This window comes from Schistocerca americana, chromosome 7 (assembly GCF_021461395.2).
Source record: "Schistocerca americana isolate TAMUIC-IGC-003095 chromosome 7, iqSchAmer2.1, whole genome shotgun sequence".
In the NCBI taxonomy this organism is placed as follows: Eukaryota; Metazoa; Arthropoda; class Insecta; order Orthoptera; family Acrididae; genus Schistocerca; species Schistocerca americana.
This window is the reverse complement of record NC_060125.1, coordinates 334,975,621-334,994,679: the sequence shown is the minus strand read 5'-3', so window position 1 is coordinate 334,994,679 and position 19,059 is coordinate 334,975,621. Positions and strand designations below refer to the sequence as shown.

The following is a 19,059-nucleotide window of genomic DNA, read 5'->3' as shown; positions in this document are numbered from 1 at the left end:
ATGTATTACCAGTCCCAAGTAGTGATACCAGTTTGAGAAAGTTCTGAGTAATACTGATTAGCTCTGAATAGTATGTCACTTGAGTAATGACTTCTTAATGAGACAAAAAATATATATATATAAAATAATGCTTTGTAACTGGCTAATAACTGCCACTGTTTATTGTAATGAGACTACTTATAATGCCCATGATTATTAATGCTATGACTGTAATTAACTGATTTTTAATAATGACTTCGTAATGATATGAATAATACTGAATGATGAACAATGTTTTATTCTATTCAATACTTGCTGGCCACTGAGTGCCAATAATTAATGTCACTCAATGAATTGTTATTAATTATGCCATTAATTAGCTCTTGTTTTCAATGTTGATACTTTGTAACTGGAAAAGAATGCGATTATTTTATAATGCTTTGTAATCAGGAGAAGGCTAATGATTCTTACTATATATTGAAATGACAAATGATGCTATGCTTTGTAATTAGAAGAAGGCTAATGATTCTTAATTACTGTTTAATAATGCTTTGTAATTAGGAGAAGGTTAATGATTATTACTATATTGGAATGAATGCTTTGTAATTAGGAGAAGGCTAATGATTAATACTATACTGGAATGACAAATGATTAATTAACTATGCTATGCTTTGTGACTGGAAAAGAATGCGATTATTTCATAATGCTTTGTAACTAGGAAAAGAAGATTACTGATTCTATGTAAAACAATTAATGAACATTTTTCTGTAATACTACATACATGGTACAGAAATGTTCAATAACTGGGCTATGAATGCCGCAAACTACTAATGAAGACTGTAATTGTCAATGGTATGTGACATAATGTCCTTCACCTTATGAGCTAACTACCCTGAATTACTGCAATGTCCATTTGTCCTGTCTATCCTAGTGATCATGGAGCACTATATTTGGTTTTGCACTAATTCTACGTTGGTGTGCCTTGTAAGAGCGTGGTGTTGACACGACATGCTGTCCACCACCGTGAGCGATGAAGACGTTATTATGGTCCCACTGTTTGGTGTACCTAATGTACTGCCAAAATGAAAACATGGAATATTACTACGACAGTTCAGTGTCTTGGCCACGCTGATAAATTCTGATGGGAAAAGAACTTCAAGTTGTGTCACTTGGTGTTGTACTTCTGTGGAAAGATATGGACTTTCAGAACAGCTGTGTGCAGTCTAAAGTGCTACAACCACTTGCAATCCTTCCCTTTCCTATCCTAATTCTTGTCACATAGTGAAAATCATTTTTGCTAACATCATTTATGTTCATGGCTATACATTTTTTTCAATTCGCTGAACTCCAGTGCGAGTACACTTATGTCACTGGTCGACATGATTTTTTGCTATTATGTTTATTTATTGCCAAAATGCTAAAGACATTTTTTCGATTTGTTCTGAAGTACAGTATATGTGCACTCTTGTCTTTTATATTGTATATACATTTTTTATTTTGATGATATGTTCTGAACTACAGTGCATGTGCACTTATGTTAGGTGTTAATATGTTTTCTACTGAACTTCAGTGCCTGTGCACTTTTCTCATTTTTCAATATGATTTGTACTCATTCTGTATGTTCAATACTTCAGTGTGTATGATTTTTTTTTTTGCCATTCTGTTTATGCTAAAGAATTTTTTCAGTGCATGTGCACTTTGTTTTCTGTCAAATAATTTGTATATACAGTTTTCTGATTTGCTACTATGTTTTGTACTCACATCCTGTCTTTGTCTGATATATTTTGTACTCGGTGCGTGTGCACCACATTTAATTTATGTACTAAATTTGAATATTCTGTAAATTGTAAAAATTTCTTGCGATGGCAAGTCCAAATGACTCACCGTCGCTGCCAAATTTTTGCCCCCCCAGTGGAGGGTTATGAAACACGTATGTAACATAGCAGCGATGGTGAGGCACGTTAAAATCTTTGACCAGAGAGCCTATTATCGTGGTTAGTATGCGCTTGACCGCGCGAGTGTTGCGAGCAGTACGCTAGTAGCAGTCGTGCAGTGCAGTACAGTAGTAGTCGTCGTGGAGTACGCTTGTAGTCGTCATGCAGTGCAGTCGGTCAGTAGTAGCAGCCCAGTGCGGTTGTGTGATGTAGTCTGTCGGCAATACTGGTCAAGATGCTGAATGAGGTATATTGTTAATTAAGGTAATCATCAGATAATGTAAAGTTTATTTATTGTAATTAATTTCCAACAAGTGCCCCAATAATAATTTTGATTTCAAAAGCAATTTTACAAAAAAAAATTTATTTAATTGAACTAACGATTTCGTTCCACTTCCCTTAAAGAAAAGTTTCAGTTAAATTACAAAAAAAAAGAATATTATTATTTGCAATGCAGTTCCTCCAAGCCGTGCGCAAGAATAAGAGCAGAAATTTGACTAGCAGTTACAATGAGGTAAGAATTTAATTCTGATTTTTGCACAGGGCCAAAGACCGATATTTCGGTTTAATTGAGTTATCATTATCACTGAGATTTTCTTATCACTGAATTGACTTTCATTATTTTCGTGAGGAACTTATACTTGGGTCAGATTGCGATTCTCATTTTTTATTGTCATTAAATTTAATTGCTAGGGAAGTTACGTTTGGCTTCCATTCATTTATTATTTCTGTCTTTAAAATTTCAGTGGAGAGGTTACACTTAGCGCAATGTCCATTACCATTCTTAAATAATATTGTCATTTATAAAATTTCGGTGGGGAGGTTACAATATATATACACTCCTTTACGAGGCGATCATCGCACAAGCTTTACCTACATGTCTTACCTCATAATGTTTCCAAATTACATTAACGGATTATCGTTACATGGTGGTATGGAGTGTACCTATAATTCCCTTATGTTGTAATCATGGTAACAGTTACAACAAGCATCGATATCGTGATACTCCTATTTATGCAGATATCAAATGTAATTTGCAGTCAATTAATTATTTATGAGGCTTTGTCCTTTCTTTTGTCTCAAAGCCCGTTAGTAAAATTAACTTTTGTACCTTCAGAGTTCTGTTTTTATGTATTAGACTCCTCCGAAGTGAATTTATTCCTTAGCAAAACAATACTTTTAAGTCTGTCATAACATACTGATTACACAATAGTATTGAAATTATTAATGTTCGTAAACATTGCCTTCTCTGTGTTACTCCACATGCTCATATCAGAACCATACTTCAAAATAAACGGTAGTAAGACTGTCACTATTGCTGTCCGTATACGTCTCATGTGGAATTCTAAGCGCTGATCAGCAAAACTATACCGGTTATCTTATACTTCTCTTTGAGGTGGCCCGGATTCCATGTATGACGGTCAAACCCTGGGCGCACTTGTTACAGCGCGGAAAGGGTGCCATGCGACCACTTTTCGGTCAGGTATTAAACCTCACTTATTTTCATGTTATTACCAATACATTATTATGTTATCACCAAAGTAAGACTTTTAGTTTTATTATTAATTTAGTAAAATACGGATTACACCCACATCACACTTTATAGGCTTTATCATATTGTTGATCATGAATAAATGCGAAATTATCTCATATAACGTATCTATACTTCGCAAGTCACCTCACTTTGTGAGACAGTAGTTCGTGTACCACCATCGTCGACATTAAACTTTAGTCAGTTCCGCTGGAAAATTAAGCGAAGGAAAGTTACTGGTCTGTAATCGCCAATAAGAGACCGAGATTCTCTGATATACCGTTATTGTCATTTCCTGAGTCATAATTGGAAGCCAGTAATTTACTGCTTCAGTCATCTTTGAACTTTACCTTTTGCAATTTAAACAGTCACTCTCCCAGCGTTGCGCACCTTTCTTGGATGATTACTTTAGTGGCGTTCTCGCTGCTATTAAATAAACCGTTTACCTAAAATGCTGCTCCCTTTTGAATTATTTCTAAATCCTCTATCAGACCTTCTTATTCCAGGGCAGGTGATGTGTGTGTGTGTGTGTGTGTGTGTGTGTGTGTGTGGGAGGGGAGGTGGTGAGCAGGAGAGGCGTAAAAATCAAATATCGATTAAATAACCATGTAATCTTCTATTGCTATGATGTGTGAATTTCCCATAGCTGGTTATAGATGACCGTTCCACTTGAAATCGATTAATATACACAATGCAGGTAATTCACAGCTTTGTTTACAATGAATAATAATCGTGTTTTCAAGAATCTCTTTTACCCGATTGAAAGAGACCTGGTTTTTTTTTTTTTTTTTTTTTTTTTTTTTACATGAATTTGTATTAAGGGGTACGTGCTAGCGACACTGTCAACAGTAAAGGTCAGAAAGCAAGATTTGTACATACGACAGAGTTCGCGATTTTATTATTTTCTTTAGTTGTCCTGCTGCTGAATCTGAATTTTGGTGCTGTTTTAAAGCGTAAGTACTTTAATTATACCTATCTATTTTTGTGTTTCCTAGGCACCACTAGAGAAAGGCCATGCCTACACTTGTTCAGGGAAATAAATAGTGAAGGTGCGCACCTATAATTTAATCACGTTGTTCCTACAATTCTGTTTAAATTTTGTAACTTCTTGAGAATAATCCTTTCCTCTGCCTTGCTACTTTTGAAGCACTCTTTCAACTTCCCCAGCTATTTAATGCATGTAGATAAAGTAGCGATGTGCGTTAATTCATAACTGAAGTGTAAACGGTACTTCTTAATAAAAGTGTGTCATGATTTACCAGATTACATTTATCTTCCCAAAAACTCTTATACCGGACACATTCTTAGATTATCAAAAAGCATTTGCTTGTATGTCATGGCATCCATCAACCTCAAAAACTGGTCCATCATTAATATTCAGAAACTTTGTATGTGACAGTTTTGAATTGTAAATATGATACGTCAGAATTATGGATCCTTGCAACACTCTATTTCCCAGTTCCGCTGACTGGTCTTCTCTCTTAACCATGATTTTTTTGTGAGGTAATGATACATGCAAGGCTAGATGGGTAGCAAGAAATTAACGGCTAGTGAGACCTTCGCTTCTTGGGCTATGAGGTCATACTTCTACGTGCAAAATGTCACTGAAACCAAACAATGCTCCGGCTTCGAGTGGTCCGCCAGGGTGAAGAACGCTAAAATTGGAAGGAATTCGCATGATTTGCAGATGCAGTTACTGTATCATAGCCTCATACAGAGAAGATGCCATACATAAAGGCTAATTACCATGAGGCAAAACAGCCTTTAAAAATCTAGGCGTTGTACCAAAACTATCGTATCAAGAGAGGTGTACCATAATACGTTCCTCTTCCTCAAATATATTTCATTTATTGCTTTCACTTCATTCACACTCTGTGGGAAATATTCACGCCTTTCTATCAGTTTCCATTTTACATCAAGTGAAATGTACTAATTTTGGCGTATTTTAGAGACAGTTCACGAAATATACCTCCTTCATGTTCATTATTTCAGGTGTCCTCTAACTCCACCAACAGTATTAAACGCTGCCCTATATTAGGCAACATAAATTGTTACACTAGGTTTCTGAGCCACATATAAACTATGAGGAAGTTTAATTGGAATAATTTCTTCTTATGAATGCATTCCTGTTATTAAATAATTCAGGCAATGGTTTCGAATTGACATTTTAATGGTTAGACAGGTGTTGACATTTAAAGTTCCATATACCTTAAACTGGTGCTGTTATAAAAGTTCCTTAGAATGGTGGTCCTCTACAGAAAAATATGGATTTACGATAAAGAACTATTTTACACTAATTCACAGTAACAATGATCTAAAACATCTTCCTGTGATAGAAAGTTAATCAGTTTTGTGTTAATTACAGAGAAAAATTTTTCGTATTTTTATTGCATTGTGGTTGCTTTTTCGGAAGTGCATATTTCGCTGAAAGGTAAGAAAGATTTAAGCCTTTCCTGAACTTTGAAAGCACAGATAGTGTAGGGCATCTCACACAAGCACACGCACCTATTTATTTGGCCCACATAGATGCTTACATAGAAGTATTACGACTTACAGTGTGAACAGCTACCTCATGATAAACTTGTTGGTACGAAACCGGTAACGGCGCTATTTGTTGTAAATAAATAATATTACTAACAAGTAATATTATTAATAAATAATTTATAAACAGTGCCGGAGAGCTGGTTTTAGTTTATTTTACCAATTAACTTGAATTTTCACTCAGCTACGTAATCACGTAAATAAATAACGTTATTGGCAGTGTCTGGTTGCTGTTTTAACTTTAATGTATCCATTAACGTGTATTTTCACACACCGGCGGTCTCATCACGTCAATTTTACTATGCTCTAACATATCCGATCAGTAGATAAATTGCTACAAAGTTGGCAGTAACCTTTAAGTACATAATGTAATGTGGTTACTATAAGGTAACTCGTCACAAGAAAAAAGAAACTGACTGCATGACAGTATACAGCAAGAGAACTGAGGACACCGCCTCTATTTGTTTTGTCACTCCACATGCGGTCCACGATAAATCATAGGTTATACTCTGGATGGAAGCCGTTCTCGTCCGCTACGTAGGAGATTTTGTACTCTCTGCCGTTTTCGTCCTTCCACGTGATGATTCCGCGCATCTGGATCGCCTCGTCTTTGGTACCTGGATTTTTCAGGACTGACTCCTCTTGGCGCACCAACCCGTCACTAGTCTTGAAACTGCGGAAAAAACAGACAGTTCATAGTTGGAAATGACACATGTAATCAACGACAGTTCAAATGTACGAACTACTCCAACAGAAACATTTGATCGTTAATGACGCTGTCATGTTATAATTTTCTGTTTTTTTTTCGCTATCAGCAATTCCGTCATACTTTCGGAGACAGACCAATTTCTAGCACATTCAGTTAAAATAGCTTGGTTTGTAAAAATGCTATAGTGAGACGCTAACTTATATACAAAGCTGAATCTCGTTGTTTTTCGTTGTGTTGCGCAGTTCCACAAACAACGAGATAAAGTGTTCTGGACTCTGTACCACAACAGTAGCTAAAATCATTTGACTTTACTTTCTCATCAACTGCAAATTTTCATTGTTTTTTTTAATTGAGTAATCTTTAACATTATTTTATTTATTCTTTATGCTAATACACGTGATGGTGAGAAAAACATGTTCGTAGCGTGTTTCGATGTTAACACGTCGTTTTGCCTATTTTAGCTTTAAAATCTTCAAAGGTACCTATTTCTTTAAGGTAACATAAAATTATTTTATATTCAAAAGACTATGATTCCTTTCAAGAATCGAAGGTAGGAGGTCTGAGTGCAATATTAGAATAAAAAAAGTCCTTTTGCCTATTTCAGCTTTAAAATCTTCAAAATCTTCAAAATCCTTTTGCCTTTTGCCTATTTCGGCTTTAAAATCTTCAAAATCTTCAAAATCTTCTTTAACGTAACATAAAATTATTTTATTTTCAAAAGACTATGATTCCTTACAAGAATCGAAGGTAGGAGGTCTGAGTGCAATATTTGATTAAAAAAAGTCCGCATCTCACAGAATCATGGCCAACTTTCTAAGAGAGATATTCGTAGCTAGAACTGACCACAGATTAAGAAACCGCAGGCCCAAGAGCAGAGTTAAGCTGCCTAGCCATTGTTGTCAAGGACCTCACCTCTCTCGTTGCTTGTATACGGACTCTCGTTGCAGGAAAGCGAGGCCATTGTCTAATTTTTTTATCCAGTCGCCAATCTAAACTGGTACTTAGGAGTACGGATGGATTCATATATCCATATATCCATGTATGTAACAGGTTCATGGTGCCAAATCGATTCTAGTTTCAGTGCACGAATAGTTCAACAGAAGCAAATGCCTACAACAGCTGCTTCAGATTCTAATCGGATACGAGTGTGGGTGCCAGAGTTTCTGCACTATATGATGGAAAAATTTTATTCTGCCAAGCACGGAAGAAAGAGATTTGTTGTTATTCTCTATTTTTCTTAGTGTTTCTTGTCATTTCGGAATTGCGGATTTCTTATCACATCTGTAGACACGAGAGCAATTCTGGAGCGGATTATTTTATAAATATTGTTTCATATTATACTGAGAGACACCAGGACTCAGTTGTTCATTTTTATTATAATATTTAAGTTGCTGAGTTTAGTTTGATAAGAAGGGAAAGTAAGCAATGTGAAAATATCATATCAAGTTTTAATTTTTTTAAAGTTTTGAGATGTAACAAAAACCTATTCAACGAAATGACGGTTGGAAAAATAAAATTCATAAAGTATTTTTATGCGTCTCCTAATTTTTTGTTTTGCTAAAATTGAGTGTCGGTGTCCCCTAAGAACACCAAATACTTTTTATACTCACTTCTGCACAGCAGCTCGAATTTTCCTTTTTATTAATTTTCGAGTGATTAAAAGTCCCACTTACATCTGTATGCAGATGGATCCTTACATAAGGCAAATGTTTTACGAAAATCAAAACTGAAGCAAATGCTTTTAATAAAGACATCTGATGAATCATCCAAAAAGAACCAGTTCTGCAGTGACCTGTGTCTTGTTGTTGTAGCAGCAAATTTCCCTTTTCGAATACTTTCTCGAGAAGTGCTGCCATCAGTCTGTTTCTGCAGAGTCAACATTGTGTAAAAATTATGTGGACTCGACTTGCACTGCACAAAATCCGAGACGATTCGGGGAGTCTTACTTACGGATCGCTGTTGACAAAACTATTGAAAATCTGGACAAGTACATTGAAAGACTGATCGTTAGCAATTTGGACACAGATGCGCTATCCAGGGCTTATTTGATTTGTTCAGGACATCTTCAAAAGGCTAGTAAACAAACAACAGCCCACTTAGTCAACAATGGACTCAAGGGGCTATATCGAAATGGCGTGGATGAAAATAACGTGCGTCTGTTCTACACTGACGTCGCGACGTCTATGGTTGCAGCGCTTAAATTCTGCACCTTCTGACGCTACATGTAACTTGTGTAACACATGGTATCAACTCTTTATAAGAGTAAGTTAGGCTAGAATTTCCTAAGGTAAGTAAATTTATCTCCTCGGAATGAATTTTTGTAACGTCACCACAAAGGATCAGGTATTCAAAGAACAACTTACATATGTTCCCTTGCCACCTGAACCCGTTGTTACAGACTTGGGCACTTGGTTAGCAGCAGTGGAATTCTGCAGTAAGCATCTCCCAACAGTGAAGAAGGTAACTGAATATCTTAAGTGGGATGCCACCTCTTTAACTTCAGCAAAGAGCAATCAATCCTACGGTACTTGACTTACGTTGAGCCAACTACACATTAATAGCAAGAATCATCCGAATTAAAATGGCCAGAGAAACCAATATACGACAACATTTCTTGACACAGGAGAAAGTTAAGAAGAAAAGTAATGAAGAATTCCCATATAACATGTGACGAAAGTAAAGTACCGGTACGTCTATGTCACATCCGTCCACGTACATCGTTCCTTTTCGGCATACAAATTAATACTGACTGACAAGTGCCATAGGTTTTCTCCGGAAAATCGAGAAAATGTTTCAGCTGCTGACTGTAAAGCCAACTATCGTCCGAATATTCGAAACTATTGCTTCATCCGTCATTGATTAAATTACATGATTATGTATTTCAGCATATCGGTATGTGTTTTATACTGGATTTTTAACTTGAAATAAAAAGGTTTGGGATTGGTTTGAAAACTGAAGCAGTGTAATGTTTTATATGTTGTGCAACTGTGCCTGTTTTCATTCTCCTTACTTTAAATGAATATTAATATGCTAATAGATCAACATTGTATTTTACATTTTGTTTTGTTTTTCTGTACAATACCTTTTTAGCGCCTATTCTGTGTTTTATATAGCCTAAATGACGTGCTGAAAGAGCATATTTTAGCCACCTAAACTGCACTTTTTACGAGCAAGCAATCTGCTGTCTAGTCATAATCTTTCGGTTTAAACATAAATTAGGCTTTAGTTTTAGAGTTGTTAGGTCTAACTTCATACTAGTTCGTAGGCTTTGTTTGAGTTTGCGCCCAACATGTTTGATGACACGCTATGGCCATCGCTCCCGGACGATTGAGAGAGACGTCCATCCCATCATCGGGACAGATGACCATCCCATAAACGTGTTATATAATGAAATTTGATTTAATCGTTATTTTTTGTACAGATGCCAAGTAAGTACATTCTTTTAGGAGATCATTGAAAAACGAAGATCTTAAAATTGCATTATTAAAGTAAACAAAAACGGTTATTCTGAGAGAAAAGCTTCCAAGGATATTAATATTTCCAAGAAAACTCTTGAGAGAAAATTAAAGACAAGCTGTGATTCCAAAATTCCAATTCGTCTTAGTTCTTGTTTGGGTTCAGTTAATGGTCTACGACTTGTCCACCACGTAAAAAACACTACAAGCCTATGGTTTATCCTTAGCGAGGGACTGTGTACGAAGTGTAGATTATTTATTTTGCTGTGCAGCTTGGCCTAAAACATAAATGGATTAACGACAAGGGGAAAACATGCGACTATTGGTCACATTATTTCGACATTTAGATCTAGGGTCAAGAATGAATCGTCATGAAGTCAAGGAATATTTCAATTTACTTGCAACCCTAATAGTTGAAAATCGTTTGCTCACTGAACTGGGAAGTATATTTATCATGAATGAGTCAGACCTTCAGTTAAAGAGCCAACCAGTCGCTGTTGTAGCAGAAAAGCGTGCAAAATTAGTTCCTGTTGTTACTTCGTCAGACAAAGGAGATACTTTTACAGATTTGCAAGTATTTGGGCAAATTATAACTGAAGCGACAGGTGCAGTTTATTTTATAGTATGCTGCCAATTTAATCACAACACCTGATGTTATATCACAGTAATTTTTCATGACAGCTTGATATTTCTTCAACGACTAGCGCCCTGAACGTGGAACGCACACTGGCGTTCGTAACGTACGACATCGTTAAGCGCATGAATCACGGCAATAAGTCGTGCACTAAGGGGCACTGTGACAACACTTTTACACTTGACGAAGGGTGCTAATAGAAGTTACACCTTATAAATGGCCATGAGGCTGTAATGGTGCTTGTTGTGTGTGGTAGTCTCTTGTGTTTATTGTTTTAAGGCAAGGGAGCGAGATGGCCATATCCTTCACGTGATATGTGTACTCGTCGTACATGTTCGTATATGACGCTATTCCGTTGTGCCCTTGCAGTATTAGCCATTGAGGGAAACCCACGGCTAACGCGCACCATCGCGGTGAGGAATCCCTATAAATTTCAGACATCATAGCGATTAAGTCATTGCATAAACAGTTACGCGTCCGTACCATATCACAGCGCTAGGCGGCTTGGTTATTCATGAAATATAAAGCAACGGTGAGTTTGGTTGCGTGAGAGAGGAACTACCACATGAATGACGTATGTAGAATAACGAAGATTGTAGTTACTCTGCACTGTTACTGGTCCAGCAGTCCGTGAAGTTCTCTGGCGGAACCTCGGGTTCTTGAAAAATAATCGCTAGTTAAATTTCTAAAGAGACGCGACCATGATATTTGATTCGTTAGTGTTACAACAGTTATCGTTAGCTCCACAATGAATTATAATACAAGACCTGACACTGGGTGGAAGAATTGTTAGGACCATGACACAGCAACGACTGTCCAACTCCAGTGGTCATGTCACACTCCGAAATGTCATCCAGCTTAGGATCTAGGAGATGGTTGTTCTCCTTGTTAAAATCGCTTTTATTCGACATTACTGATAGGCTACATTAAAGTGAGGTGTTACTGTGTCATGAAAAATTTATTAACAGAGATTTTTACTTTTGACAGTTACTGCCTTTTGTTAATAATTAATACTCACTGACATCATTTCGCCTATTTATTCAGCCAATTCCTCCAGCACTACGGCCAACGCTCGTTCTCACTCCTTCAACTATGCTCCTCCATACCCCCTCTCCAATTCCACCTACCACTCACCTAAGGCTACAGAATAACCGCTTAATTATCTGTTGTGGTTTAGCATACGAACGAGAAATGAGAAAGTGAAATGAGGAAGTACTGTTAAATAGCCGACCTATTCACGTTTTACAATGACATGTTTACCGCTGTTAAGCTGTCTCCTTCGAAGCTATAAACGCTTATAACGAATGCAATAAAGTGAAGAAAACGTTTTATTTTTATAACAGAGATGCCACAATCGCAGTTCCCTAAGTACCTAAGGAAAAACGTTTTCAGTTGCGGGCAACCGCAACCATATGTCCACACTTTAATAAGAAGGCGAGAACATCAATCTGGCCTAAATACCTTTTTTATTAAAACTACGATCTAATTCACACCAATTTAGTCGTGAGCACGCACCGATATTTCTCTGAAACCGGTCGTGGTTTTAATAAAAATCTTTCTACAGACAGGGCGGTGTTTCTTTCCTTCAAATGGTTCAAATGGCTCTGAGCACTATGGGGCTTAACTGCTGAGGTCATCAGTCCCCTAGAACGTAGAACTACTTACACCTAACTAACCTAAGGACACCACACACATCCATGCCCGAGGCAGGATTCGAACCTGCGACCGTAGCGGTCGTGAGGTTCCAGACTGTAGCGCCTAGAACCACTCGGACAGTCCGGCCGGCTTCTTTCCATCTTGTAAGAACCTAAGCAAAACGTGCAGTGAGAGAGTTTTGCCTATACGACCCACAGTAGACAACTAAACTTCCACCCTTTATAAAATGAGCGGTCGTGCGGTTCCAGACTGTAGCGCCTAGAGCCGCGCGGCCACTCCGGCCGGCTTCTTTCCATCTTGTAAGAACCTAAGCCAAACGTGCAGTGAGAGAGTTTTGCCAATACGACCCACAGTAGACAACTAAACTTCCACCCTTTATAAAATGAGCGGTCGTACGGTTCCAGACTGTAGCGCCTAGAGCCGCGCGGCTACTCCGGCCGGTTTCTTTCCATCTTGTAAGAAACTAAGCAAAACGTGCAGTGAGAGAGTTTTGCCAATACGACCCACACTAGACAACGAAACTTCCACCCTTTATAAAATATGAACTAGATTTAGAATGTGTTGAAGAAGCGTATCAAGTAGGCAGACGTTGAACGCCACGCCCCAATGCTAAATAGATACTAATTGGTGGATAGAACTCTATTCCACTTGCCTGAGTGCCCTGATTTGGAGCCAGACAGCTAATTCACTGAATCATTGGTTGCTTATAGCTGAGTGCCAGCAAAAGGTTGCATTCGGTGCAGAGAAGAACAGAGCATAGTTCCCACAATTGTCCGATTGTCCGTGTCCTCTGTCTCTGTAGCACAACACTTCCTCCAGACATTGCCTACCCCAGTAACTGCCAACGCTGGGGGAAAACGTCACATTGAGGCGTTACTTTGGCTACCAACTCTCCTTAGATAAATTTATATATTCGGAAAGCTATGGCTACAGTTACTTAACGTGATACATTTATTGCTTGCTTTGTGTCACACATACATCGGCTGCGTATCTTGACCATACTACACTAGCATTAAAATCTATGCTAAATATTCTACACGCTTCCCGACTCGCACACTACGGACAGGTGCGGCATAGTGTTGCTACTGGCTAGTGTATCACTTGGTACACCGGTCATTGCAACAGCATAGCACTCCATCACATGCTTCCTTATGTTGGTACCACTATAGATGCAGGGTACTGCAACCTGAGCTCTCTCGACGACGCTAGGGCACAATCCGATGGCTGATGTTTCTCCTGAGGTATCCGGGACTAGTGCTGTCTTGCTTTCAAGTCGTCAGCCACTCCAGGCAATATCATAATCCTGGAATCCTCGTGCTGCGATTTCTAGCCTGTGCTGTTAGTGAATACATCCATCTTCCTGGAAAGCTCCCTCTATCCTCTAAATGATGCAACGTACGACATAGAACTTCCACCCACGTCTCGTTGACATACCACCCTTCTGTATTAAGATTGGAGGACGCTATGAATTTGGCACAACACATGCAATCAAAACCACTACACCAAGGTTCTCGGCCCAATTGCCATGTCCCGAGCATAGTAAAAGACTGCCTGATGATGTGCCTTGTATGTCACTAGTTTTTATATTATGTCACCGACATTAAATCATTCCAGTGTTGCTGCGAAGCTGTACTGTTCTAAGTGCTCGACAATGATAGGAAGTATGACAAGGGTTTATCTCTAGGTGGACGCCAAAGTCATTAAAAACTGTGCACAAATTCGAAGTGCGGAATCATGGTGAAGGATATACGAATTTCAAAAGGACCCCTGTCACAAAATGCCTTTAAGTGATTTAAGGAAATCACGAAAAAGATAAATGCGGATGATTGGGCTGGTACTTGGACCGTCATCTTCGCGAATTCGCCATATCTTACCCCGGTACCGCATCGCTCGCTTCACGTACTTTTAGGTCCCTATAACGATGCTCTCATATCTCGAAGCAATATCGAAACATGCACAACAAGCAAAAGTTTTCGATCACCTACCACAAGTATGGATTTGTAGTTGAAACAAGGGTTTCTTTTTGAATATTTTATCGTATCCCCTTTAAGATGACACAAGTATAATCATGTAAAGGCCAAGCGCCTCTGTTATGTATCTGAGTGGTTGTTCATATAGACTGGCACTTATGAGTATCCGCAACAAATCTGGCGTAACCTTACCTAAGACGACTCTGTTATTATAGATCTCATTCGTTCAGCTTTCTATGTAGCAACCAGTTCGAATTAGTTTAGAGTGCATTGTGTGCCTCTAGCAGGGTATTGGTCTAACTGATCCGGTAAGTACCGTATTACCTCACACGTGGATGGAAGAAGGAGGCTGGAATGGAAAAAGGTGCTGTAATCACAGCTCTGCATCTTAATAGCTATTCTATTAGGAGAGTAGCCACAAAAGTTGGCGTAGAGTGGTGTATAAATCGCAGTGCTTCAAGTAAGCTGCTGCCAATGCAAATGTTTTGCGATATGAAAGGTACCGAGTAGCGTGTACAGGAAAGATCAGTTCATATGTGTATAGATTAAACGTCAGAGAACTATCACTACACCCGAAATTCGCGAGGAAATGAGTAGTACGCGATCAGCTCCAATCTCTGTCTCAACAGTATTGCCGCCTTCTTAAACAAGGTTTAAAAGGATGAATAGCGGTCGAAGAACCTTTAATACACTTATAAAATAAGATGAAAAGATAGCTGTGGCCACAACAACAAAAACGGACGAACCTACCTTTGAAAAGTATTTGGAAGCCATCGTCGAATGTTTGTTCGTTGATTTCGTGGAGAACATATGAAGAGTCAGTGGGTGACGCCAACAGTGAAACATGAGGGAAGGTCGATCGTGGTTTGGTGGTGTTTTGCAGGTGATAAGGCCAGTAATATAGTGTGAATTAATGGAATATTAAGGAAGGAAGTACGTTACAGGAAGCTGCTCAACAATGCATCTCCACCAGGAAGGGGAATTAATTGGTCGTGGGTTTGTTCTATAGCAGGACAATTATCCCAAATACGCTTCTGAATCGTACAGAGCGTATCACAATAGAAATGTGGGCAGCTGAAGAATGTGATTAGGTGAAGTCAGTCATCTGACATAAATCCCTTTGACCCATTACAGAGTGAATTTGTGAGGGAGCCCATAGCACTGAGGTCATGTAATGTTGAAGATATGTGTAATAGTTTATAGAGGTGTTAGACTGATGCTTAGACTTCGTACAGCAGTTCTGAAGGTAATGGGTGGAGACCCTGACAAGGTTAAAATCTAAACCATATTCTGTTGTAGTTAATGATATAGAGAGAAAAATATGTAATGGTCTTTATTTCGTATATGTGAGTATAATAAAATAAAGTGTATAATTTTTATTGCGAATGATGAAAGGCTTTTGACCGGTAGAGTAAATCATCTGCAGTATCGATCATATTACGATATTTGTGTGCATGAAAATAACTCACAGCAAACAGTCACTCATAAATTACCCATCGTCCTCAAATCCTTCACAGCGTATGAAAGATATCTACCTCGTTATCCGTAGATCTCTCGTGTTCAAGTACTTAGAGGCAGTGTACTGGCTAATTTCTATTAAAAAAAAACATGTTCTAAGAACCTAATTTTCGTTCCTTAGCACTGCTGTCGACGCTCTTATGCCGGAACGTTAAAATCTCACGTTCCCGGATAAGTTACCCTTTCTCTTCGTCGCTGTGGGACAGAGTGCAGTGTCTGTGACGCATTGACTGCCCAGCTTTCCGCAGACTGACACAGAACACAAATCTCCACTTGGCCATCCTCATTTACGTTTTCGATGGAACCCCTAAATCACTTTAGCTGAAGAAGGCAATGAATCTCTGAAGTGGGCCACTGCCAATTACTTACAAACTTCTCTCCCCAAAGTACTTTGTCTCGGCAGGATACTGAACAGTAAATTACCTTTCAGTGGTAAACGGTGGAGAATACAGCGTTTATATTCACGTTATCATTCTTTCACCTAGTTTGACGTACACTTCACACACTTTGAACTTGCCAATTTATGTGAATTTGTTAATTCTACTGCACCAACAAACTTTCACAAACTCTTTCTCGAGGCCCAGTATTAGACTGCAGTTGAGTATCTTTAATTTTCACCTCTGTTGCTCTTCCTAGCTTCACCTTTTTTTCTTTTTTTTTTTTTTTTACTTTTACTGTAAGTCTGTATTTCAGTAACTCATTCTGTTTTTCATAACGAATCTCATGGACTTTGTACACCGCCTACGACACATAGCACTTAAACAGTTCAATATTTCATTTACTTTCGTATTTTTAACGGCTTCCTTGAACTCCGTATCTTGTAAATTTCTACATTTAATACTTTTAGCTTTCTCGTTGTAAATTTCATGTCGTAGAACACCTTTCTCAATTTTATGTAAGTATTTACTCCCACTCCCGTATAAGACTACTGTGCGTCTTTATGGCGTCATGTAGGTGACGGCGGATGAAATGAAAAATTCAGGAGGGGCCAAAACTTGCAACTAATCGACGTCTGTTCCGCAAAAGCTGCATCTAACAATAAATTTGAAAGATAATGTATTACCACGACACTGTGTTTCAAAAACAGTCACGACGATAAGTCAGAAGTATGTTTAGTGATCTTGTACATCAGTGTCAATGGCATCATTCCACGCAGACACATTTAAAATGTCGTCATAACAGAAATTCTTTTGCAAACATTTAAAGAAAATTAGATAAATGGAAGTTCAAGTATGACGACCTTGTTAACATACCTAAATAGAGATGACTGTAAGAAAATGGGAGAAAAATTGTATCAGATTGTAAAGAGTGAGCTATGTTGTTATGTTTTCGGTACGGAGAACACAGAGAAGATCAAAGCCGGAGTTTAACAACTAGTAGTATTAGAGATGCGTTTAAATAAAATTAAACAAATCAAAAAAATATTTAATAAAGGTCATTGACGGAGAAGAGCCAATAGAATAAGTTACTTAACAAAACACTGTCTCCAAGTACAAGTTTATTTGATTACGAAGAGGCACTTCTACCTAGAAATCATTGACAGTGTGGTCTCACCGCCAGACGCCACACTTGCTAGGTGGTAGCTTTTAAATCGGCCGCGGTCCGCTAGTATACGACGGACCCGCGTGTCGCCACTGTCAGTGATGGCAGACCGAGCGCCGCCACACGGCAGGTCTAGAGAGACTTACTAGCACTCGCCCCAGTTGTACAGCCGACGTTCATAGCTACAGTTCACTGACAACTACGCTCTCATTTGCCGAGACGATAGCATTGCCTTCAGCTACAACTGCTACGACCTAGCAAGGCGCCATAATCCTTTGCTATATACAGGGTGTTTCAAAAATGACCGGTATATTTGAAACGGCAATAAAAACTAAACGAGCAGCGATAGAAATACACCGTTTGTTGCAATATGCTTGGGACAACAGTACATTTTCAGGCAGACAAACTATCGAAATTACAGTAGTTGCAATTTTCAACAACAGATGGCGCTGCGGTCTGGGAAACTCTATAGTACGATATTTTCCACATATCCACCATGCGTAGCAATAATATGGCGTAGTCTCTGAATGACATTACCCGAAACCTTTGACAACGTGTCTGGCGGAATGGCTTCACATGCAGATGAGTTGTACTGCTTCAGCTGTGCAATTGTTTCTGGATTCTGGCGGTACACCTTGTCTTTCAAGTGTCCCCACAGAAAGAAGTCACAGGCGTTCATGTCTGGCGAATAGGGAGGCCAATCGACGCCGCCTCCTGTATGTTTCGGATAGCCCAAAGCAATCACACGATCATCGAAATATTCATTCAGGAAATTAAAGACGTCGGCCGTGCGATGTGGCTGGGCACCATCTTGCATAAACCACGAGGTGTTCGCAGTGTCGTCTAAGGCAGTTTGTGCCGCCACAAATTCACGAAGAATGTCCAGATAGCGCGATGCAGTAATCGTTTCGGATCTGAAAAATGGGCCAATGATTACTTTGGAAGAAATGGCGGCCCAGACCAGTACTTTTTGAGGATGCAGGGACGATGGGACTGGAACATGGGGCTTTTCGGTTCCCCATATGCGCCAGTTCTGTTTATTGACGAAGCCGTCCAGGTAAAAATAAGCTTCGTCAGTAAACCAAATGCTGCCCACATGCATATCGCCGTCATCAATCCTGTGCACTATATCGTTAGCGAATGTCTCTCGTGCAGCAATGGTAGCGGCGCTGAGGGGTTGCCATGTTTGAATTTTGTATGGATAGAGGTGTAAACTCTGGCGCATGAGACGATACGTGGACGTTGGCGTCATTTGGACCGCAGCTGCAACACGGCGAACGGAAACCCGAGGCTGCTGTTGGATCACCTGCTGCACTAGCTGCGCGTTGCCTTCTCTGGTTGCCGTACGCGGTCGCCCTACCATTCCAGCACGTTCATCCGTCACATTCCCAGTCCGTTGAAATTTTTCAAACAGATCCTTTATTGTATCGCTTTTCGGTCCTTTGGTTACATTAAACCTCCGTTGAAAACCTCGTCTTGTTGCAACAACACTGTGTTCTAGGCGGTGGAATTCCAACACCAGAAAAATCCTATGTTCTAAGGAATAAACCATGTTGTCTACAGCACACTTGCACATTGTGAACAGCACAC

The 19,059-nt window shown here is 39.0% G+C and overlaps 1 protein-coding gene across 1 annotated transcript in view; it reads right to left on the bottom strand.

Annotated features, from left to right (window-relative positions):
- Positions 1 to 6,249: 6,249 nt before the first annotated feature.
- The window catches only part of LOC124622680 (endocuticle structural protein SgAbd-6-like), a 28,454-nt gene continuing 15,644 nt past the window's right edge, over positions 6,250 to 19,059 (bottom strand). The window contains exon 3 of the mRNA XM_047148469.1: positions 6,250 to 6,658. Coding sequence (XP_047004425.1) covers positions 6,481 to 6,658 — 178 coding nt within the window. The 3' untranslated portion in view covers positions 6,250 to 6,480. The remainder of the gene's footprint in view (positions 6,659 to 19,059) is intronic.